This window comes from Sus scrofa, chromosome 10 (assembly GCF_054392235.1).
Source record: "Sus scrofa isolate SSC_HxYL_T2T_F1_AM1 chromosome 10, Sscrofa_HxYL_maternal_Yorkshire_Landrace_v2.0, whole genome shotgun sequence".
Lineage (NCBI taxonomy): Eukaryota > Metazoa > Chordata > Mammalia > Artiodactyla > Suidae > Sus > Sus scrofa.
The window spans coordinates 28,017,890-28,043,289 of record NC_139392.1 but is presented as its reverse complement, the minus strand read 5'-3'; the positions used below and the strand labels follow the sequence as shown (position 1 = coordinate 28,043,289).

Here is a 25,400-nt window from a genome sequence, read left to right as displayed (position 1 = left end):
TTTCTCAGGTCTTTCAAGGTGCTCTCTGCCGTCCTTCAAAACGTTTACCCGGGAGGATGGGCCAAGAGAAGCTCCATCCGTGCTTCATTCCACCCCCACCCCTTGACTCCCAGCCCATGTCCAGTCAGGTGAGGTGCCCAGAGTACCTCCTGAGCAGCACCACCGCCTTGCTGACAGTGACTGTGTGTCCCCCTAGCAACCCTCGATGATGTTGTGGAGGCCGGCGGGAGTGAGAAGACGGAGGAGGAGGCCCTGGCTGGGGCAAATGAGGAGGAGGTGGGGCCGGGAACTGAGAAGGTGCAGGAGGAGGCTGCCTGCATTGACGAGGCAGAGGAGGAGGCGGGCCCATCCCTTGAAAATGACGAGGAGTCCCCAGCCAGCGACCTGGTTGAGCAGGAAGACCAGCTTGCCCCCAAGGTAAGCTCACCTTTCTTGATCGGAGATTTAAAAAGGTGCCTCCTTTCTTCTTGGATGTGCCTACTTCAGAAAAGGAAATCTGAGCAAGTCCATTATAGAGGATATATGCACATTCCTCTGTGGAGGAATGTTGAGTCAAAGTTTGGTACCAACCAATAACTCCTTCCAAGGGGCATTGGCAAAAGGGACCACATCAGTTCCCAAGTGTACATAGGGAGCATTTGTCTTTGAAGAAGCCTGAATGTTTTGTTTTGTTTTGTTTTGTTGTCTTTTTGCCTTTTCTAGGGCCACTCCTGTGGCATATGGAGGTTCCCAGGCTCAGGGTCAAACCAGAGCTGTAGCCACCGGCCTGCGCCAGAGCCACAGCAACGCGGGATCCGAGCAACGTCTGCAACCTACACCTCAGCTCACGGCAATGCCGGATCCTTAACCCACTGAGCAAGGCCAGGGATCGAACCCGCAACCTCATGGTTCCTGGTCGGATTCGTTAACCACTGCGCCACGACGGGAACTCCAAAGAAGCCTGAATGTTTTTTAAATGAACGTGGACTTGGGAGGTCTTCCATGAAAAGCTGGTGCCTTTTCCACAGGTGTCTTTGCTGTCTTCTTTTGGGGAAACGGACTCAACTCTGCCTTCTGTCTGTGTGCCTGCGGTCCGCAACCACAGGAAGACCTGTGGCCACAGTGCGGAGGATGCTGTGACACTCACAGTGTTTTCTTTTCTCTCATCACAGGTGGACGGGATGGACGATGAAAGCCGTAAGTATTCTGGAACCCGGCTCTGCTGAGGAGAAGTCCAGGTGTTGAGGAAGGGCGGGGGGTGCTTTCCTGCCCCTTTGGTTGCAGAGACACCCTGATTCTGGGTTCCTCCTGGGAAAGGGGGTGAAGGATGGGGTGAAAGAGACTGACTTCCCACAAAAGGGCCATCCCAAGTCCTCGGGTCCCTGGAGGAAAGGAGGCTCTTTGTATGGTGGGGGTAGGTGTCCGGGAACATTGGGGGGTGTGCGTGTGAGGGCCTGTTGGTGTGATTGTGAACCAGTGTGAGTGGGTGTGTTTTGTGGGGAGTCACTTGTGCCTTAGCACCACATAGCTGTCCAGTTTCTCGTTGAACAGTCTCATGATGACCGCAGGCTAACTGTCCATTCCCTCATTCTCCCTGCACCCGCTGGGAGCAAGGTTTGGGGAAAAGGCTTTCCTTCCTCTGTTGGTCTTTCGTTTCCTCTTTTCTTCCCCCTCTGCTTGGTGCAGACTTTCATGCTGTTGTTTCAAACATGTGCCATGAACTCGAGCCTCTTGAGGTTGTAAGTGTCCCGAGGGAGTGTTGTGAATGCTGTGCTCCCCCCGCACCTCCTGCCCACTCGGGGCAGCCACCCTTCCAGCCTCTGCTCAGGAGTGGTCTTTCAGACACCTCATGTGCATGACATCAGAGAGTCTTTGTCCTTCTGTGTCTGACTGGCTTCACTTGAAGTGATGTCCTCCAGCGAGTTCCTGTTGAGGCTCAGAGCTCATGAACCTGACCAGTACCTATGAGGACACGGGTTCGACCCTTGGCCTTGCTCAGTGGGTGAAGAATCCCGCATTGCGGTGAGCTGCGGCAGAGGTCCCAGATGCGGCTGGTATCCAGCTTGGCTGTGGCTGTGGTGTCGGCCGGTGGCCACAGCTCTGATTTGCCGCCTCGCCTGGGAATTTCCATCTGCTGCGGGGGCAGCCCTCAAGCCCAAAAGTGAATCAGTCAATAATGTCCTCGAGTTCTCTGTGCATTGCTGCAATGGGTAGGGTTTCCTTCTTCTGTGACAACGGAATACCTTGCTATGGTCTGTATCCACCCCGTTGTCTTTCTCAGTCTGTGTGCCCGTGGACACTGGGGCTCTGTTTCTGTTGGGCTCTTGTGTATGGCGCTGCCGTGATCCTGGGATGGCAGGTCTCTTTACCCGACACTGATGGATCTTCCTTTACATGTCCATGCAGCAGTGGGATTGCAGGGTCCTGCCGTGGTGTTTCCCGTCCTGGCTGGCCCCGTTGACATTCCCTGCTACAGTGTCCAGAAGTCCCAGGCAGTCACATCTTCCCAAACATCTGTTCAGGTTTGAAAACACTCCGTGTCCTACCAGGTGGGAGGTGATACCTCGTGGTGCCTTTGCTTTGCCTTTCCATTGTGATAGGCGACTTTGGGAAACATGCCCTCTGTGTGCTGCTCTCTGTGGTCTTCTTGGACGGTGGGTCTCTCCCAGGCTTCCACTCATCTACAACTGAGGTATTTGCCTTTTGATTCAATTGATTTGTAGTTGTTTCCCATATATTCCAAATATGAGCCCCTGTTTCAAATACAAGATTTACAAATATCCTCTTCTGTAGGTTGTCTTTCCATTCAGTGGATTGTTAGACACTGTCCTTTCTGTTTGTTTCTATTTTAATGGAGGTACAGTGTTGTTTCACTCTCTGCTGTGGAGCAACGTTCCCCAGTCGTGTGTGTCCATTAACGTATGTTCCTTTTTTGATATTATTGCCGTCTGAGATCAGGTCGATTACAGGAGATTGGATCTCGTTCTCCGTGTGCTGCAACAGGAGGACCTTGTTGTCTCTCCATTCTCAATGCCGTAGTTGGCATCAACTGCCCCCAAACTCCCAGTCCGTGCCCTTCACAACCACAAGTCTGTTCTCTGCATCCGTGGGTTCTGTGGACAGGTTCCTTTGTGCCGTGCTTTAGATTCCACCTCTAAGTGAGATCAGGTGGTATCCGTCTTTCTCTTTGTCACGTACTTCACTTTGCACGAGAATCTCTCGATCCATCCCTATTGTTTTGAGTGGCATTGGTTTCTTCTTCGATTTTCTGGCTGAGTCGTGAATTCCATCAGCTATGTGGACCACATCGTCATGAGCCATTCATCTGTCTGTGGACATGAGGTGGCTTCCCTGTCTTGGCTGTTGTGAACAGTGCTGCCATAAACATAGAGGGGCATATGTCTTTTTCCTGGATACATTTGTCCTGATATTTCCCAGGGTGCTCGGCTTGCTAGGTCGCATGCCCTGCTGTGTTCAGTTTTCGCAGGACCCTCCATGGTGTCTTCCATAGTGGTTGTACCAGTGTACGTTCGCATCGGCAATGCTGGGGCGGGGGAGCCTTTTCTCCACCCGTATCTGCGACCGACACCAGAGCTCTCGGCAACGCTGGATCCTTAACCCCCTCAGCGAGGCCAGGGATCAACCCCGCAAGCTCGTGGTTCCTAGTCGGATTCGTTTCCGCTGTGCCCTGACGGGAACTCCTGGGTGGTTTCTTTGCTGTTGTTGTTGTGGAGGTGTATGAGTTTTCTTTATATATGTTTTGGAGGTGAACCTCACGGGCAGTGGTCCCTTTCTCCTCAGTGCTTCTGTAGAGCTGCTGTCCACAGTGTGCCAGCCACTGGCCAGAAGGAGCCATTTCTGCTTAATTGAGTTCAGTCAGTAGTTAGGTCTGCCTCTTGCAGTGAACAGAATAAAGCAGCCTATGGTTCACTCCCAGGGGCCACCACACAAGTGTGTCCATGCAGCTGGAATTTCAGGTGTGTCACCCTGGAGCTGAGGCCTCCAGATGGACTCGTAGAAGGGAGATGTGTAAGGCTCCATCCCTCAGCAGCCCACGATCTCTGAAGGTTTGCCACTGTGGCCAATGTTTTATGGAAGCTTCTGAGGCCGTAGAGCAGAGGGAAGTTCTGAGCACACGGAGGACAAGCCAGGGTGGTGCTGTGTGGCCGCAAACAACCCTAAGTAGGGGATACGTGTGGGGGACAGGCTCTAACACCTTGATTCCTTATGTCTGTGTCTCTGCAGTATGTTTCATGGAGAGTCTGAGTGACAGCAACCATGATGAAAGTGATACAGGTAAGAACAGCTCTCAGGTAGGAGCCAATGGGAGAGGGATCCCGGGACACTTGGGTGACGCCTGCTGCTTGGAGTGTGGGGCAGGTGAGTCTGAAACTTAAAAACAGAAAGAAATTGATGTAAAGATGTTCACCGCCTACTTTAATAAGGAGAGGGAGCAGATATGAGATGCCTGAATGTTGGCATCTGTGCTCACCTTGTGTGGAAGGGTCTCAGTCCATGGAGCAGAGGGAAGGTCTGGGCACCTGGAGGAAAAACCAGGGTGATGCTCTGTACCCGTAGTCACCTCAGGGAAGCCGGAGAAACGGGAGGGCCACTCTTTCTAACTCCTTGATTCCCCTGATGGTGTGTTTCTACAGACTCAGTGGTGGAGAGCCTGAGCAGCCGCCAGGATGAGGAGGCTGCAGGTAGGGAAGAGCACGCAGCTGGGATCCAGTGGGAGAGGGTTCCTGGGAGCACCTGGGTTCCGCCTGCTGCCGGGAGAGGGAGGAAGTGGGGGATAGGACTTGGCGGGTGGGTGGGTGGGTGGCCTAATGAGTGGCACTCTGCTGTGGTGTTTTCCCCTGTGAAATGGATACCACGAAGAAGACTTGGGTCCCTGGTCTTTGTTGTGCTGTGTTTGTATTCCTCTCTCCTTTTCTTTGAGAGGGAGAATCGATTTTCCCTCCCAAAGCTGCTCCTTCCTGCTTTGGTCTCTGCCCGTTGTGCAAGTTTGCTTTGTGATTGGCACCGTGAGGGCCCAGTGCACAAGAGCTGTTGACTTGGTTTCCTTTATTGGCCTTGAGGGACCTGAAGTGGTGGCACCTGAAGTGGTGGCACCTTGACCCTGGAGACCAAGTTGGTCGAGTGAGTGTCAGGTGGTGGGTGAGAAGGCAGCTCTCTGGCTCTGCATGTTTGGGATTTCTGGCCTCCCTGTCCTATTGTGTCTTCACGGTGTGTCCTGAGGGAAGGGATGTTCGCAGAGTTGGATGAGTTAAAGGAGGCATACTTGGAGTTCCAGTGGTTAAGGAATCCAACTAGGAACCATGAGATTGCGGGTTCGATCCCTTGCCTCACTCGGTGTCTTAAATATCCAGCATTTTTGTGAGCTATGGTGTTTGTCGCAGATACAGCTTGCATCCTGTATTTCGTGGCTGTGGTTTCGACTGGCAGCTGCAGCTCCCATTTTGTCCCTAGCCTGGGAACCTCCATATCCTGTCAGAGTTGCCCTAGAATAAAGAAAAAGACAAAAATAGTATAAAATAAAATAAAGGAGAAGTCATCTGGGGTTGCTGCATAGGATCCAGTACCCTTGAGTCCTGTCCACCTGCACAGCTGACCCCAGGCTGCTGTCATGACTCTCCTCCCCTCTGGGAGAGGTCCATGTCCAGCTGCCCAAAGAGACCACCCCTGGCCAGCAGGAATTTGGGGGACTGTGTGAAGGAGCTGCTGGCCTTGCTTCAGACCCTTTCTCTCCTGGCCGTGTGACCTCATCTCCTGGGATTGACCATGTCCCAGACAGAGCCTCTGGCAGCAGGACCAGGTGGTCACAGCTCCTGTTGGATCCCCCTCTTCCCATCAGACTGCTATCCCCTGATCCCCAAATCCCAGTCATGTTGACCCTGTGTCCCTTCCTAGCCTGGCCCTGGTCTCCTCCCTCCCAGGTCCCCGAGGCTCAGGCCAAATGGAGGCAGGTGGTGAGCATTCACATCGGGTCTGTACTGAACCAATCTCAGCCTGAGAGAAGTGACACAGGGTCCTTTCCCTCTGAGTTTGTGTCAGCCTCTCTAAGGCCTCCCTCATGTCGGGGCTCCAGAAAACAATCAAGATGAAGGCATCTATCCCTCAGTGCTCATGTACGAAGAGTGGCTCACCTGGCCCAGCCCTGCATCCTTGTGGATGCTTAGTGCTCCTGGCATCACACAGAAGACATGGCAGGATCCCAACCTGAGTGGGAATTTCCAGGGTCTGGGTCTTCCCTCAGTCTCTGTAAGGCCCAGGGATGGCCTGGGCCATCCCATGCCACCCATTCTCAAACTGAGGTTGGAACTTCTGTAAATTCTTTGACATAGATGACAAGTTCAAATGCAGCAACCCCTGAGGCAATTCAGTTCTGTGTTCTCTTGGGAAAAGTGAAAGGCTAGGATTCAAATTTGTTGTATTCCTTTCAGTGACTTTTCACTGTGTCATCTAATAACATGAATGTAACTTGTTTTAGTACACTTTCAAAAGCATTGTCTTCTCAGAGTTCCTGCTGTGGCTCAGTGGGTTAAAAACAGGACATGGTGTCCATGAAGATGCAGGTTCAATCCCTGGCCTCGCTCAGTCAGTTGAAGAATCTGGCATTGCTGCAAGCTGTGGCATACATTGCAAAGGCGATTCAAATCCCACCTTGTGGCATCTGTTTTAGGCCTGCAGAGGCAGCTTGTCCCTGACCCCTAGCCCATGAACGTCCATATGCTGCAGGTGTGGCTGAAAAAAGAAAAAGAGAATACCTTTCTTCTATATACTTTTCATGCAGCAATAGAATAAAAAGATAAATTTATATTTCTACTACCACATCTTCATGATTTTTTGAAACTCTTAATACTGAAAAATATTTATTGAATTTCTTTTGCTATAGATTATTTACTGTATTGTGTTAGTTTCAGGTGTACAGCTTCAAATTCTTTTTCTTTACAGGTTATGAGAAGATATTGCATAGAGTTCCATGTGCTACACAGTGAATCCTTGTTGCTTCTCTATTAATCTCACACTCCCAATTGATCCCTTCCCTTCCTTTCCCTTTCCCCTTTGCTAATGGAAGTTTGCTTCCCATGTCTGTGCGTTGTTTCAGTTTTGTAAAAAAGCTGGATTGTAGTCATGTTTCAGATTCAGCATAGAAGTGTTAGAACTTTCATCTTTGTCTAACTTACTTCACGTAGTATGATAATCTCTAGGTCTGTCCATGTTGCTGCAAATTGCATGGCTTCATTCTTTCTTATGGCTGAGTGTGACTCCTATATATACATGAAGTATTTTTTGAAGAAGTGAGGTATTTTTGTACCTATTTCTGCTGTACAGCAAAGGGACCCAGTCACACCTATTTATACATTATTTTTCTCTTCTTATGTTCCATTGTGTTCTCTCCAAAGAGACTGAATACAGTTCCCTGTGCTACAGCGTAGGGCCTCATTGCTTATCCATCCTAAATGTAAGCGTTTGCATCGACCAACCCCAAATTCCCAGTCCATCCCACTTCCTCTCCCCTCCCCCTTGGCTCCCCACACGTCTGTCCTCTAGATCTGTGAGTCTGTTTCTGTTCTGGAGATATGTTCCTTTGTGCGCTATCTTGGCTTCTGCATGGAAGTGATGTCATGTGGTATTTGTCATTGTCTTTCTGACTTGTGCCACATACCATGATAACTTTAGTGGCATCGCTGTTGCTGCCAGTGGCATTGTTTCTTTCTTGTACACAGCTGAGTGGTACGACATTGTATATGTGTACCCCATCGTCTTCATCCATCCATCTGTTGGTGGACATTTAGATTGCTCCCATGCCTTGGCTCTTGTGAATTGTGCCATGAACATACAGGGGCATGTGTTTTTTGAGGGGGGTTTGGGTTTTTTTTTGTTTTTCATTTTTTTGTGTTTTTACCATTTCTTGGGCCGCTCCCGTGGAATATGGAGGTTCCCAGGCTAGGGGTCAAATCGGAGCTGGAGCTGCTGGCCTACACCACAGCCACAGCAATGCAGGATCCGAGCTGTGTCTGCAAACTACACCACAGCTCATGGCAACGCCGGATCCTTAACCCACTGAGCAAGGCCAGGGATTGAACCCGCAACCTCATGTTTCCTAGTTGGATTCGTTAACCACTGAGCCACGATGGGAACTCCACAGGAGCATGTGTCTTTTTGAGTGAAAGTTTTGTCTGGGTAGATGCCCAGGTGTGGGATCGCTGGATCATATAGGGTAGTACTGTAGTGAGTTTTCTGAGGAACCCCCATACTCTTTTCCAGAGTGGTCACACTGATTTCCACTGCCACCAACAGTGTAGGAGGGTTCCCCTTTCTCCACACCCCCTCCAGCATTTGTTATCTATCAACTTAATGACGGCCATTCTAACAGGTGTGGGGTGGTCCCTCGCTGCAGTTTTGATGTGTAGTCCCCTCGTACCAAGCAAGGTTGAGCATCTCTTCATGTGCCTATTGGCCATCCCTAAGCCTCATCTGGAGAAATGTCTCTTTAGGTCTTCCGGCTCTTTTTGCATTGAGTTGTTTGGTTTTTGTGGTGGTGGATGAGTTGTATGTGTTGTTTCTCTATTTTGAAGGTAAAGCCATTGGTGGGTGAATCATGTACAAATATTCTCTCCTAGAATAGATTTACAAGGAGATCCTGCTGAATAGCATTGAGAACTATGTCTAGATACTCATGTTGCAACAGAAGAAAGGGTGGGGGAAAAACTGTAATTGCAATGTATATATGTAAGGATAACCTGACCCCCTTGCTGTACAGTGGGAAAATAAAAAAAAAAAAACAAATATTCTCTCCCATTCTGTGGAGTTTTTCTTTTTTAAAAAAAGGTCTCCTTTGCTGTGCAAACGCTTTTGAGCTTAATTAGTTCCTACTGATTTAGTTGTGTTTTTATTGTCATTATTCTAGGAGGCATATCAAACAAGATCTTGATGCGATTTATGTCCAAGAGCATTCTGCCTGTTGTTCTCTAGGGGTTTTCTAGTATCTGGCCTTACATGGAGGTCGCCCAGCCATTTGGAGTTTATTTCTGTGTATGGTGTTAGTGAATGTTCTCACTGCACTTTTGACAGGTACCTGTCCGGTTTTCCCAGCACTACTGATGGAAGACAATGTCTTTCCTCCAGTGTATGTTCTTGCCTCCTTTGCCATAGAGCAGTTGACCCTTGGTGCTTGGGTTTATTTCTGGGCTTTCTGACTGATCAGTGTTGCTGCTTTTTCGCCAGGATCATAGAGTTGAATGACTGTAGCTTTGTAGTATAGTCTGAATACAGGAAGACTAATTTCTCCACTTCTTCCCCCCCCCCCCTTGAAAAGCACAAGCGAGAATGGCCAGGAGGTAGAAAGCATTCTCAGGGTAAAAGGAGGTCTTCAGGCCTCTGTCCATTTCTGCCACGCAGGTCTCATGGTTAGTGGTATAAAGCATGGGCTGCAGGGGCTGGTTACCCCTTCCCTTGGGTTATCAGATGTCCTGCTCCTCCCAGGGCCCCACTGGGAGGGACTACATCCTTGTCTCCTGGAGCCTCCCCTTTCCGCTGCATCTGTTTCACTGTGCAGGGATCAGTCCCTTGAAGGCTGCCCAGCCCAATGCACAGGGAACTCGCTCCTGGAGGACGATTGTATTCCCTCTTTGCTAACAGAAAACCTCCTCAGCTAAGCACAGCATAGACGGCAGTGCCACGGGGATCTGAGCCCTGGGGAGTTCCAGGCCCTGAGGAGCCTGACGGACCCACACATCCACCCAGGGGAGCCCTCCTTCCATCTGACTCTGCACCTCCTCGGTGATGGCATCCCTGTGTTTGTGTTGCAGACTCCTCTGGGACACCTTGAAGCCTCAGCCTGGGACTGGAAGAGTCCAAAAGTTTCCATCTTGACCAGGATACAAGATTGACCTCACTCTTCATCTATTACGAGCCAACTTTAGTATAAGCTTAGTTCTTTATTGTCTAGATTTAGTATTAAGTTCTGATACATGTTTACTACTTGGTATATAAGATTTTGGTAGAATGTAAGATTGTGTATTAAATAATTGTTACCTATCCATTTGCTTTTTTTAAAACTAGTTTTCGATAAAATAAACACAGGTATAGGAAAGCCCCCTTAAGCAGAGGTAGAACTTAATGCACTGGAGTCAGGCAGTCACCCTAGTGTCCACCCCCTGTCCTGTCACCCGCATCAGTCCTGACTGAAGAAGGGGACTGTGGATTTAGTCCTGACCAACTGCCCTCAAGCCAGTTTCTTTCCAAGGATTCTGTGGCCTCATGTCGGTTTGTACCTTTGACCATGGGAACTCTGTCACGCTCCCTCTTTCAGGATGACATGGTTGGCCGAGCCTTGCATGCCCAGACCCTGGCTGCTGGAACATCCATATCTCACCTTTTCCCTCCTCATGTCTCTGACATGTTTCTTTATATCCCATGCCTGGAGTTGGTATTTTTAAAACATGTAGAGTGACACCGAATGAGACACAGATAAAAACTGTAAAAGTAATTTTAATAAAGTACACTTTGATTGCAAAGCAAGTGTGTTTTTTGTTAATGGATCCCTTGGGAGGATAAAGAATGGCATACCCAAGTATGGAAGGCAGAGATAGGAAACATGAGAGAAGGCATGAATGTGCAGATTTTTCGGCAAAGGCCAAGAGAAACATTTCTTTGTCCACAGAAGGAAGATGTGGTGCTGCAGAATTGGGTGGCAAGAGTATTTTCTCTATTCCAAAATCTGAGAGTGAATCCCAAGGTTAACACTTTTCCCCTCCCCAGAATGCGTTGTCACACCTTTCCATTGTCCACGCATCGTCGTGCTCTGCTCTCCCTGCCTTGTAGGACTCTGGGTTCTGCATGATCAGGGTTGCACCTGAAACAACAAAGAAAGAGAGGGAAAGACCAGCTGTCTTTGCCTTGGCTTCTCAAACCCCTCGGGCTCTCCTGGGCTTCCTGGCTTTCCGGAGTGTCTAAAGATGCTCCTAGTGGGAAGCTGAGTCCTGGTCATTCAGATAGGACGTGGGATGGCCAAACTGGGTTCACCCCTGGGAACAGACTTTGCACACTTCCCCAGGTTGTAATGCACATCCCGGCCCCAACCCCACCTACCCCCATGCTCCAGTGCTTCTACTGGGCGACCACAAAAAGAGGAGGCTTTTTCCACCGTCCACCAGCAACAAAAACAGAGGAGACAGAGACCAAAAGGAAGACAGGGAGAGAGAGAGAGGGCTGAGCATAAAATGGGGAGAAAGTGGAAACAAGAGTGAGAGAAAGACACCAAAAATTCAGAGAGAAAGAGAGGGAAGAGAGGCAGTTGACATAGTGGCCTTAGCATCGGGCTCAAGTCACCCCTAGTGACCAAAGCTGTCACAAGTCTGAGCTATCTCAAGGTGTTTTTCGTCCTGGTGAAGCATCTCCCCTGGGGAAGCCATTCTGAAGTTGGCAGAGGGGTTGAGGGGCCTGCAGCTCCTGGGGTCCCTGCTGGGCCGATCAGGTCAGGTTCTCCCCCAGATTTCCACAGACACTAACCCAGCATCTGAAGGGGATGCAGTCCATCCAAAAAGATGTGCTTCCAACCATGCTGCTTGAAGAGCCCCAAGAAGGGAACCAAGACACCTGCCTTTCATGTTCTGGGAACCAGACAGCTATCAGCAGGATACTCCTAGCATGGACTGCTCTAATGCAGTCAGGGCAAGCCAGGAAGCATGGCTGAGAGCTAAAAGAAGAGCTGTTGGCCAAAGGGAAAGGAAACGCCAATAAGGTGCGAAGTACAGTGATAGACCCCCAGGCTCCAAGATCAACAGAGACTGGACGTGCAGAGTTCCCTCCGCCTCCCACAGCAGAACCTTGGTCTGCACTGGCCTTGGGCACCTGCCAGCGTGAGTTACCTGCTCCTCTCAGTGCCCCAAAATGAATACCAGTTGCAAAGTTGGCTGGGCCTCTCACCCAACCCGACACCACCCTATGCCCTGAATCAGCAACCCCTCTTTTTAAATCAAGTGAGCAGGCTTTGAGTCATCAGCACCCTTCAGACCTGAGATCCAGACAAATCAAGGACCACCCAGCTTGTATCCACATGACCTGGATTCAGGTAGCTTCCTTCTAACGAGGGTGCCACAGAGGAGGAAGAGGCTCAGACGGAGAAGGAAGAAGGCGAGTGTGGAGCTCTCTGGAGAGAAAGGGCACAGGGATGAGCACAGCCTGCCCCCAAAATACCACCACATGGACACACTGTGCTCATGACCAGAAGCCAAATTCCATGCCAGCCTGATTCTAGGAAGCTGCACCTCCAGGATTCAAGCCAGGTACATCTGGACCAAGAATGCTGCCTCCAAGTCATCAAAGGGCCCTCAGAGCCCCCTGATAGCCTGTCCAACTCTCTAGGCACTGGGCTGCCCAACCAGACAGGAATGGAACCACAGGTGTGAAAGGGGAACTATGTCCCCTCTCTGAGTTGAGGCAAAGAGGGCCAGAGTATCAGAGGCTGCATGTACCCAGGTGCAAGGCCCTGGGCACTTCCATGAGGTTCAACCCACCTGTCTCCAACCCCATCTCTGAGCCTGAAGGCACAGCCAGGGAGCTGCAGAGGGACTCTGCTGGTGTCTGGCACCATCTGGCGGCCATGTGCTCTGAGACCAATGCTCCACTTTTCCTACTGTTTCCTAATACAGACCCCCTGTCCCCACTGGCCTTGGGGCATTTGCCAGCATGACTTCCTTAACCCTCTCCCTCTCAGTACACTGAGAAGCACTGCAGGTGGGGATAAGCCTATCTCAAGGTCTCCCAGGGCTCTCTCCCCACTCGAAACCACCCCACTCGCTGAAATCTGTGAGCCTTGCCTTTTTTTGTGTGTGTCTTTTTAGGGCAGTATCCTTGGCATGTGGAGGTTCCCAAGTTAGGGGTCTAATTGGAGCTGTAGCTGCCAGCCTACACCAGAGCCACAGCAATGCAGGATCCGAGCCGAGTCTGTGACTGACACCACAGCTCATGGCAACATGGGATCCTTAACCCACTGAGTGAAGCCAGGGATCAAACCTTTGTCCTCATGGGTGCTAGTCAGATTCATTTCTGCTGAAACACGATGGGAACTCCTGGCACTGCATTTCTAAACATTCATACTGAACCATCAGGAAAAGAACGAAAACAACCCTATTCACCACTGCATCCAAAAGAACAAGGAGTTCACACTGGGGTGCAAAGGGATCGGTGGCGCCTTGGGACCCCTGGGAGGCATGTTCCATCACAGAGGGTTAAGGATCCAGTGTTGGAGCAAGACAGCAGAAGCATAAGAGGACACGCTCACCCTCTCCCACAAACACATCAGAAAAACACATCTGCACGTACAATGACTCGCACAGAACATCCACTGCCTGCTGGCAGAGGAACCTAAACCTCCAAAAAGGGCAACTCTTGAGAGAACTGGGAAGAACCAAAGACAAAAAGAGAGGGTAAAGGAATCAGGGCGGGACTAGCATTCCTGAGAGGGAGCTCTGAAGGAGAAAAGGATCCCACCTCCTGGGAAGGCAGCTAACTGACAGAGAGATAAGCTGAGATGGAGGAATCTCAAAGTCACCACGAAAAGCACAGCAGCTGGACTGAGGAAGGCAAAGCAGAGTGAGAGCTGCATCTGAACCACTGGCCGGGACACCCCAGCCAGAGATGCGCAGACAGGGGCTGGGTGCTGAGACTCTGGCTCCAGAGGGGAGTCCTGGGGAGAGGACTGAGGCTGGCATGTGGGGACAGCCTGATGGGCTAAGCAGCTGTGCAGCACAGGCTGAGGAGAGGAATGCCAGGGCAGAGGGAATCCAGGAGAAGGGCCAACCCACACGAGAGGCCAGGCACCATTGCTGGGGAAGGGAGGGGCATGGGTGGACCCAAAGGAAGCTCCAGGCACCAGAGCTGCCCATGCCCCAGGCTCAGAGGACCAGGTGGCTCTGTGCAGGTTCCCAGCAGGCGGTGAGAAGCCTCTTGCTCCTCGAAGGGAGACTGGGCACTTCTTCTGCAGGCTGCCAGTGGTCAGGCACCTCTTGTGTGGCCTAAGAGCATCAGGGGGCTGAGTGCTGTGTGGTGCCTCTTGCACCATCTACAGGCAGCAGGGACAGGCCTCAGCGGTTGCCTCAGAGGCCAGAGAGAAGCATGGCCTGCCACCACTGGGGACATGTGAGTGGGCTCCACCTGCAGTCACCTCAGGGGTTGGCAAAAAGAAGAGGGCACTGCACCCAAGCACCATACACTTTTGCTCTCACTCCCCTGGGAACACACCTGCCCTGCAGCTGCCATTGCCAAATGCTCTGGGCAGCACCCAGAGATGGTCATCTGTCCCTTCCCAAGACCCTACAACTAGGAGCAGCTGGCGCAGCACCTCCTGTGGGGGATAGGCAGAACAGGGTGCTTCTTGTATGGTCTGCATGTGGTGGGGGCAAACCACCACAGTTATCTCTGACTCCAGAGGCAGTCATGGCCCGCTCCCACTAGGGGTCCCTGAACAAGCACCACCTCACCTGTGGTTCCAATCACCTCAGAGGAGGGCATTGCAATTGAACACTGCTGCTGCTACTGCCAAATGCTCTGGACTCCTCGTAGATCTGCCTAGAGCTCATTACCACTTACTCGGACCCTGCAACTATGAGTAGCCTGTACCACATTCCTGCAGGTCCTTGCTGCTGTTTTGAACCCAATGACCAGGCACTGACTGCTGGCCCTACCCACTTCCTCCTTCTCCCTGAAAACACACTGAGTGTCCTGGAAATAACAGTCTGCTCACACCAAAGAAAGAGACAGAAACTATTCAAACTCGCACACCAAAAATAGCCACCCTCCCCCCCACAAAAAAAGAATACATAGAAGTAGCCTTGCAAGACTACAGTTTGGCTTCCCTAAACTCACAGACAAAGAAAAACATAAGCAAGATGAAGACGCTCAGAAACCAATCCCAGTTAAAGGAAAAGAGGAATTCACCTAAAGAAGTCAACAATGAAACAGACCTCTGAAGTCTGACAGACATTGAGTTCAAAAGGGAGATAGTGAAAATACTGAAGGAATTAATGCTGATCAAGGAATTAAGAGAGGATATGAATAGTAATGCAGATTCCTTTAGAAAGGAACTAGAAAATATAAGAAGGAGCCATGAAAAACTAGAAAATTCATGTGCAGAGATGCAAACTGAGCTAAAGGCACTAAAAAGCAGAATGAATGATGCAGAGAAATTAGTGACTTGGAAGACAGAATAATGGAAATCACCCAATCAGGACAGCAGACAGGAAACCAAATGAAAAAACATGAAAGCAATATAAGATATCTGTGGGATAATATAAAGCAGGCCAATCTACAAATAATAGGAATTCTAGAAGGAGAAGAAAAAAAGGGGGGATTGAAAATGTGTTTGAAGAAATGATGTCTGAAAAATTTCCAAATCTAAAGGAAACTGATATGAAGATACAGGAGGTACAGAGGGCCCCAAACAAGGTGAACTCAAACAGGCCCACGCCAAAACATAAGAAAAATGGCAAAAGTTAAAGATCAAGAGAGGATTCTAAAGGCAGCAAGAGAAAAGCAAAGCATTAATGATAAGCAAAGCCATAAGGCTATCAGCTATTTTTCTCTGTAGAAACCCTACAGGCCAGAACAGAGTGGCAAGATAGATTTCAAGGGCTGAAAGGAAAAAAATCTGCAACCTAGAATACTCTATCCAGCAAGAATATCATTTAAAATAGAAGGGAAAATACAGAATTTCTCCAGCAAACAAAAGCTGAAAGACTACAGCAATACTAAACCCATTCAAATAGAAATACGGAGGAGTTCCCGTTTTGGTGCAGTGGTTAACAAATCTGACTAGGAACCATGAGGTTGCAGGTTCGATCCCTGGCCTTGCTCAGTGGGTTAAGGATCCGGCATTGCCGTGAGCTGTGGTGTAGGTTGCAGATGCAGCTCGGATCCCGTGTTGCTGTGGCTCTGGCGTAGGCTGGCAGCTACAGCTCTGATTGGACCCCTAGCCTGGGAATCTCCATATGCCACGGGAGCAGCCCTAGAAAAGGCAAAAAGACAAAAAAAAAAAAAAAAAAAAGAAATACGGAAAGGGCATCTCTAAATAAACAAAAAAAAAAAAAAAGGAAGAAGAAATAGGATGGAAGGAACCATAATTGGAAAGCAATCCCTTAAGTAAGTCAGCATATAGATCTAAACATGAAGATGTTAAAAAAAGGACTTCAAAATCATACAATGTAGGGAAGGAAATTAAGAAAATATAGATTCTGTTTTTATTTTAATGAGGTGTTCGAGGCTATGTGACCATCAGGCTAAAGCAAGCAGATATAGGAAGGGGTTAAGAACATACTTTAACAACAGGGCAATCCAAATCAAAACTGAACATTACATTCACAAAACCTGAAAAGAAAAGTACTCAAACATAAAATAAATGGAAATCATGCAGCCAAAAAAGGAAGGGAAGAAAAGAGAAACATAGAATCAACAGGAAAACCAGGTAGAAAATGGCAATAAATACCTATCTATCAATAATCACCTTGGATTTCCTGTCATGGTAGAGTGGAAATGAATCTGACTAGGAATCATGAGGTTGCTGGTTCTATCCATGGCCTTGCTCAGTTGGTTAAGGATCCAGCGTTGCTGTGAGCTGTGGTATAGGTCACAAACACTGCTTGGATCCCACTTTGCTGTAGCTGTGGTGTAGGCCAGCAGCTACAGCTCCAATTAGACCCCTAGCCTGGGAACCTCCATATGCTGCAGATGCGGCCCTAAAAGTCTAAATAAGAATAGGAATAATAAGAATCACCTTAAATGTCAATGGACTGAATTCTCTGATCAAAAGACACAGAGTGGTAGATTGGATTAAAAAAAGCAAAAAGCATCCATCTGCTGTCTACAAGAGAGTCACCGCAGGGAAAAGGGCACATATAGTTTGAAAGTGAGGGGACAGGAAAAGATATCTCATGTCAATGGACAAGACAGGAGAGCAGGAGTTGCAATACTCATATCAGACAAAATCAACTTTAGAATGAAGGCCATAAAGAAAGACAAAGAAGGACAGCATTTAATGGTAAAAGGATCCATTCAAGAAGAAGATATTACAATCCTCTATATATATGCCCCTAATATAGGAGCATCTCGATACCTATAACAAATACTAAGAGACATAAAAGGAGAAATTTATGGGAATACAATCATAGCAGGAGACTTTAACACCCCACTCACATCAATGACAATCCTCTCGAGAGAAAATCAATAAGGCAACAGAGATCCTAAAGGACACACTTTAGAAACATTGGACTTAACATTATCAGGGCATTACATCCAAAAAAATCAGAATATGCATTCTTCTCAAGTGCACATGGAACATTCTCAAGGATCGATCACATACTGGGGCACAAAGCTAACCTCGACAAATTTAAGAGTATAGGAATTACTTCAAGTATCTTCTCTGACCACAATGGCATGAAACTAGAAGTCACCCACAGGAAAAGAAATGAGAAAAAAACTTACTACATGGAGATGAAACAACATGCTACTAAAAAAACCTATGGGTCAATGAGGACATCAAGGAGGAAATTAAGGAGTTTCCATTGTGGTGCAGTGCAAATGAATCCTACTAGGAAAAATGAGGTCTTGGGTTCAATCCCTGGCCTCACTCATTAGGTTAAGGATCAGGTGTTCCTGAGAGCTGTGATGTAGGTCACAGATGTGGCTTGGATCTGGCATTGCTGTGGCTGTGGTGTAGGCTGGCATATGCCACAACATATGGCTCTAAAAACCAAAAGAGAAAGAAAGAAAGAAAGAAAGAAAGAAAGAAAGAAAGAAAGAAAGAAAGAAAGAAAGAAAGAAAGAAAGAAAGAAAGAAAGAAAGAAAGAAAGAAAGAAAGAAAGAAAGAAAAAGAAGGAGGAAATTAAAAAATACATCAAGACAAATGACAATGAAGACATAGCTACTCAAAATCTATGGGATGCCACAAAAGCAGTGCTCAGAGGGAAGTTCAGAGAAATACAGGACTTCCTCAAAAAAGAAGAAAAATCTCATGTTGACAACTTAACCCACCACCTAAATGAATTAGAAAAAGAACAACAAGCAAAACCTAAAGTCAGCAGAGGAAGGAAATCATAATGATCAGAGAGAAAATCCATAAAACAGACATTCAAAAAACAATAGAAAAAATCAATAAAACTAACACCTGGTTCTTTGAAACAGTCAACAAAATTGACAAACCTCTTGCCAGACTCACCAAGAAAAGGAGAGGAAAAAACCCAAATAAAGTCAGAAATGAAAAAGGAGACTTCACAACGGAAACTACAAAAATACCAAAAAAAAAAAAAAGAAAAAAACCATGAGAGAATACTCTCAACAATTATATGTCAACAAGTTTGACAAACTAGAAGAAACAGACACCTTTCTAGAGACTTATACAGCCTTCCAAAACTGGATCAAGAAGAAATAGATCAACTGAGCACCCTGCTCACTAGAAATGAAATTGAGTGTGTCATAAAAACACTCCCTACAAATAAAATTCCCAGGACCAGATGGCTTCACAGGAGAATTCTACCAAACATACAAAGAGGAACTTACACCCACCCTCCTTAAACTTTTTCAAAAGGTTGCAGAAGAAGGAACACTCCCAAAGACATTCTATGATGCCACCATAACCCTAATTCCAAAACCAGACAGAGATACCACCAACAAAGAAAACTATAGGCCAATATCTTTGATGAATATAGACTTGAAAATTCTCAACAAAATTTTGGCCACCTGAATCCAACATATCAAAAAGATCATACACCACGACCAGGATGGATTCACTCCAGGTTCACAAGGATGGTTCGACATGTGCAAATCAATCAACATCAAACACCACATTAACAAAAGAAAAGTCAAAAACCACATGATCATCTCAATAGATGCAGAAAAATCATTTGACAAAGTCCAACATCCACTCACCCTAAAAATTCTTGCCAAAGTGTGTCTAGAGGGAACATACCGTAACATAAAAAAAGCCATTTATGACAAACTCACAGCAAATGTAATACTCGATGGAGAAAAGATGAAAGCCTTCCCACTCAAATCTGGAACAAGATGAGGATGCCCACTCTCGCCACTGTTACTCACCAAAGTATGGGAAGTTCCTAGCCACAGCAACCAGACAAACAAAAGAAATAAAAGGCATCCAACTAGGAAGAGAAGAGGTAAAGCTGTCACCGTATGCCTACAAAGACATGATACTGGATATAGAAAACCCTAAGGACTCAACCCAGAAACTGCTTGAACTGATCAACAAATTCAGCAAAGTAGCAGGATACAAGATGAACATTCAGAAATCAGTTTCATTTTCGGATACTACCAATGAAATATTAGAAAAGGAACACAAAAATACAATACCTTTCAAAAATACAATACAATACCCCACAAATCAAATGCATGGGAATACCACGGACCAAGGAGGTGAAACACACATATGCTGAGACCTAGAAAACATTAATCAAGGAAATTAAAGAGGATTCAAAGAAATGGGAAGAGAGTCCATGCTCCTGGGTTGGAAGAATTAATACTGTAAAAATGTACTCACTACCCAAAGCAATCTACAGATTCAACGCAATCCCTATCAAATGACCCATGACATTTTTCACAGAACTACAACAGACAATCCAAAGATTTATATGGAATCACAAAAGACCCAAAATTGCTAAAGCAATCCTGAGGACCAAAAACCAAGCAGGAGGCTTAACTCCCCAGACTTCAGGCAATATCACAAAGCCACAGGAAACAAGAAAGTGTGGTGCTGGTTCCAAAACAGACAGACAAACCAATGGAACAGAAGAGAGAACCCAGAAATAAACCCAGACACCTATGGTCAATTAATCTTTGACAAAGGAGGCAAGAATATAAAATGGGAAAAAGACATCTTTTCAGCACGTATTGCTGGGAAACCCAGACAGGTGCACACACATCAATGAAACTAAAACACATCCTCACACCATGCACAAAAATAAACTCAAGATGGCTTCAAGACTTAAATGTATGACAAGACACCATCAAACTTCTGGAAGAGAACATAGGCAAAACATTCTCTGACATCAGCCTTACAAATGTTTTCTCAGGTCAGTCTCCCAAAGCAACGGAAATAAAAGCCAAACTAATCCAATGGGACCTAATCAAACAGACAAGTTTTACACAGCAAAGGAAACCAAGAAGACAACTTACAGAAAGGGAGAAAATAGTTTCAAATGATGCAACTGACAAGGGCTTAATCTCTAAAATATACAAACAACTTATACAAATCAACAGCAAAAAAGCCAATAGCCCAATTGAAAAATGCACAAATGACCTGAATAGACATTTCTCCAAGGAAGATATACAGTTGGCCAACAGGCACATGAAAAAATGCTCAACATCCCTGGTTATTAGAGAAATGCAAATCAAAACTACCATGAGATACCACCTCGCACCAGCCAGAATGGCTATCATTCATAAGTCCACAAATAACAAATGCTGGAGGGGGTGTGGAGAAAAGGGAACCCTCCTGCACTGCGGGTGGGAATGTAAGTTGGTGCAACCACCATGGAGAACAGTATGGAGGTGCGTTAGAAAACCACATAGAACTACCATATGACCCAGCAATCCCACTCTTGGGCATATATCTGGACAAAACTTTTCTTGACAAAGACCCATGCACCCACATGTTCATTGCAGCACTATTCACAATAGCCAAGACACGGAAAAATTCTAACTGTCCAGCAACAGATGATTGGATTAGGGAGAGGTGGTAAATATGTACAATGGAATTCTACACAGCCATAAAAAGAACAAAATAATGCCATTTGCAGCAACACAGTTGGAACTAAAGACTCTCCTACTAAGTGAAGTAAGTCAGAAAGAGAACAAGTACCATAAGATATCACTTGTATCTGGAATCGGATATATGGCACCAATGAATCTTTCCACAGAAAAGAAACTCATGGACTTGCAGAATAGACTTGTGGTTGCCAGGGGGGAGGGGGAGGGAGTGGGATGGATGGGGTGCTTGGGGTTAATAGATGCAGACTCTTGCCTTTGGAATGGATAAGCAATGAAATCCTGCTGTGTAGCACTGGGAACTATATCCAGTCACTTATGATGTAGCATGATAACGTGAGGAAAAAGAATGTGTGTGTGTAACTGGGTCACCATGCTGTGCCGCAGAATATTGACAGAACACCGCAAACTAGCTATACTAAAAACAAATAAAAATCATTATATATATATCCAGTGTTGCCACAGCTGTGGCATGGGTTGCAACTGTGCTCAGATCTGATCCCTGGCCCAGGAGCTCCACATGCCACAGGGCAGCTAAAAAAGGGAAAAAAGGAACAAAAGAATACATTTAACCAAGGACATGAAAGACTGAAACACTTTCAGACAGTGATGAAGCCCCTGAAAACTATGACACACATAAATGGAAAGATACCTTGTGCTCTTGGAAAAATTCACATTGTTCAAATGTTCATTCTGCCCAAGGAAATGAACATGTGAATGCCAGCCCCTCCCCAAATTCCAACAGTCTTTTTCCCAGAAATAGAGCAAATCCTCCTACAGTTTGTGTGGAGCCACAAAAGACCTCAAGGAGCCAAAGCAACCCTCAGAAAGGACAAGAGGCCGGAGGCATCTCCCTGCCTGACTTCACTCTATGTTGTGAAGCTACAGTCACCAACAGAGTGTGGAACTGGCTCAAAAACAGGTGCCTGGCCCAGAGCAAGAGGACAGAGCCCAGAATTCAACCCACACTGAGCGGGTCAGTGTGTTCACGACAAAGGGGCCAAGGCCACGTCGTCCCCACAGGAAGTGCTGCTGGGAAAACTCAACACCACATACCATGTAAAGACAGTGGACACCATCCATACCACACACACAATGGACCAAAAAACCCCAGCTTTCAACCCAGAGCCCCTCTTGCATCCTCTGAAGGTGGACCCCCCCTCTGGTGCACATGGGAAGCTAAAAGCTTCTGCTCACCTTTTCCTCCTGTGCCACCCAATTGGCAGGAAACCTGGCTCCCATCAGTGTAGACACTGCCCCTTGATGTCCTAAAGCTGAAAGCCCCTGAAGTCTGAAGAAGACAGAGCTCTGACAGCAGAGATGCCACCAATCATCCCAGCAAAGCAGAAGCCATGGGCCCAAGGAGCCTCAACTCCCTTCATTTGTGCAAAGCAGGGTCCTCCAGGACCGCACCTGCCCCGTGGGTGCCACCACGGGAACTCCTAGAGTATTTGGTTTGGTCTGGTTTTTTTAGGGCTGCAGAAGTTCCTGGGCTAGGGGTCAAATGGATTTTGTAAAATTAAAGATTTCTCCTCTGTGAAAGGCCTTACTCAGAAAATCAAAAAGCAAGTCACAAACCGAGAGAAAACTATTTGCAAACACATACACAACAAAGGATTTGTTTCAAAATATGCAAAGAATTCTAACAAAACAACACCATTAAAAACAGAGAAAGCTCTGGAGTTCCCTTCATAGCTCAGCAGTTAATGAACCTGACTAGGATCCATGAGGATGTGGGTTCGCTCCCTGGCCTTGCTTAGTGGGTTAAGGATCTGGCATTGCTGTGACCTGTGGTGTAGGTTGCAGACACAGCTTGGATCCTGCACTGCTGTGGCTATGATATAGGCTGGCAGCTGTAGCTCTGATTTGACTCCTAGCCTGGGAACATCCATGTGACTTGGGTGCAGCCTAAAAAGAAAAAAGGAAGAAAGAAAACCATCCCCAAGAAATAGAGGTATCAAGAAAGCTGATTTATAATAGAGACAGCACTCTGCAAGTGGGTGGGGAAGGATGTTCACTTGAATAAACAGGGCCAGGATGGATGGTCACCCACATAAGAAAACTAGTATTACTGGAAACCTAACACAGTCCCACCTAAAAGACCCCTCCTACACCACTGCAAGAATAAGTAGGAGATGGCGTTCCTGTCATGGCACAGTGGTTAGCAAATCCAACTAGGAACCATGAGGTTGCAGGTTTGATCCCTGGCCTTGCTCGGTGGGTTGGGGATCTGACATTGCTGTGAGCTGTGGGTGCAGGTTGCAGATGCAGCTTGGATCCCATGTTGTTGTGACTCTGGTGTAGCCAGTGGCTGCAGCTCTGACTGGACCCCTAGCCTGGGAACCTCCATATGCCCTGGGAAGCAGCCCTAGAAAAGGCAAAAAGACAAAAAAAAAAAAAAAGAAAGAATAAGTAGGAGACTATCATGATGACCTCAGGGCTGGGGGAGGGGACACAATGTGATACTATTTACAGTGTAGCAAAAATAGAGTGCAGAAATGCTTAGAGTAAAAACAGCCTCATGCTGACAGTTGCTGGATTTTGACAAGATGCCAAGTAAATCAAAAGGTAAGAGAGGAGTTTCTGTCATGGCTCAGTGGTTAAGGAACCTGACTAGCATCCATGAGGTTGTGGGTTCGATCCCTGGCCTGGCTCAGCAAGGTAAGGATCCAGTGTTTCGGTGAGCTGTGGTATAGGTTGGAGATACGGCTCAGATCTGGTGTTGCTCTGGCTGTAGTGTAGGCCGGTGGCTACAGCTCCGATTAGACCCCTAGCCTGGGAATCTCCATAAGTGGCAGGTGTGGCCCTAAAAAAAAGACAAACCACCAAAAAAAAAAAAAAAAAAAGTAAGGGAAAGGGGTGCTGAAACAAATATATATCAGTTCAAAGAAGTGAAACTCAACCCCTACCTCATTCCATATGCAAATATGAATTTGAGACAAACACCTAAATTTTAAAAGTAACACGAGCAATTCTCATTGTGGTGCAGCGGAAACTAATCTGACTAGGATCCATGAGGATGTGGGTTCCATCCCTGGCCTCACTCAGTGGGGTAAGGATCTGGCATTGCCGTGAGCTGTGGTGTAGGTCGCAGAGACGGCTTGGATCCTGTATTGCCATGGCTGTGGTGTAGGCCGGCAGCTACAGCTCTGATTCAACCCCAAGCCTGGGAACCTCATATGTCACAAGTGTGGCCCTAAAAAATAAAAAATAAAAAAATAAAAAAAAAAATAAAAGTAGCACTATGTTTAGCACAGCAAAGGAAACCATCAACAAAATGAAGAGACAGCCTACTGAATAGAAGATATTTGCAAACCATTTAAATGACAAGGGGTTAATATCCAAAATATGTATGAAGGTCATATAACTCAATAGCAAAAAACCAAATAACACAGTTAAAAATGAACAAAGGGAGTTCCCATTGTGGCTCAGCAATAATGAAACCCAACTAGTAATCATGAGGTTGCAGGTTCAATATCTGGCCTTGCTCTGTGGGTTAAGGATCCAGCGTTGCTGTGAGCTGTGGTGTAGGTTGCAGACACAGCTCAGATCTTGCAGTGCTGTGGCTGTGGACTGCAGCTGCAGCTCAGATTTGACCCCTAACCTGGGAATTTCCAAACACCATGGGTTTGGCCCTAAAAAGAAAAAAAAAATCAAAGAAGACATTTCTCAAAAGAAGACATACATATGGCCAACAGGTACATGAAAAGATTCTCAACATCACCAGTCATCAGGGAAATTCAAACCAAAACCACAATGAGATATCACCTCATTTCTTGTGGTGAGGATGTGGGGGAAAGTGAAACTCTGTACACTTAGTGGGAATATAAATTGGTGCAGCCGTTACATAAGTTCCTCAAAAAATTAAAACTAGAACTAACAGGAGTGAAATAAAGACCCGGTGGCTCTGCAGGTTAAGAACCTGACTAGCATCCATGAGGACTTGGGTTCAATCCCTGGCCTCACTCAGTGGGTTAAGATCCAGTGTTGCTGAAAGCTGCAGCATAGATTGCAGGTACAGCTTGGATCCTGAGTTCCTTTGGCTGTGGTGTAGGCCGGCAGCTGCCGCTCCAAATAGATCCCTAGCCTTGGAACTTCCATGAACTACAAGTGCAGGCCTTAACAAAAAAGACTAAGTTATGATCTAGCAGTTCCACTTTTCAAGATGTATGTGTCCAAAGGAATTGAAGTCAGAATCTCAAAAGGATATCTGTACCCCTATGTTCACTGCACCAGAGTTCAGAATGCCCAGATGTGGAAACAATCTAAATGTCTATTGGCAGAAGAACAGAGAAAGAAAATGTGATGTATAAACACATACAATAAAGTATTCTGCAGCCTTTAAAAATGTGGAAATCCAGGAGTTCCCATCGTGGCTCAGCAGTTAATGAACCCAACTAGAATCCATGAGGATGTGGGTTTGATCCCTGGCCTTGCTCAGTGGGTTAAGGACCTGGTGTTGCCATCAGGTGTGGTGTAGGTCACAGATGCAGCTCAGATCTGGTGTTGCTGTGGCTGGGATGTAGACCAGCAGCTACAGTTCTGATTCGGCCCCTAGCCTGGGAACCACCATATCAGTGCAAAGAAATGAAACTCAACCCCATACCTAATTTTAGGTGCAGCCCTAAAAAGACCAAAA

The 25,400-nt window shown here is 47.0% G+C and overlaps 1 protein-coding gene across 9 annotated transcripts in view; it reads left to right on the top strand.

Moving 5' to 3' along the window:
* Positions 1 to 10,505, top strand: part of LOC110255649 (uncharacterized) — a 130,384-nt gene extending 119,879 nt beyond the window's left edge. For all 9 annotated transcript variants that reach the window (XM_084979486.1, XM_084979484.1, XM_084979481.1 and 6 more), the window contains 5 exons: positions 197 to 417; positions 1,152 to 1,176; positions 4,225 to 4,275; positions 4,635 to 4,682; positions 9,798 to 10,505. In XM_084979486.1, the coding sequence (XP_084835612.1) occupies positions 197 to 417; positions 1,152 to 1,176; positions 4,225 to 4,275; positions 4,635 to 4,682; positions 9,798 to 9,817 (365 nt within the window). In that variant the 3' untranslated portion in view covers positions 9,818 to 10,505. The remainder of the gene's footprint in view (positions 1 to 196; positions 418 to 1,151; positions 1,177 to 4,224; positions 4,276 to 4,634; positions 4,683 to 9,797) is intronic.
* Positions 10,506 to 25,400: the final 14,895 nt, after the last annotated feature.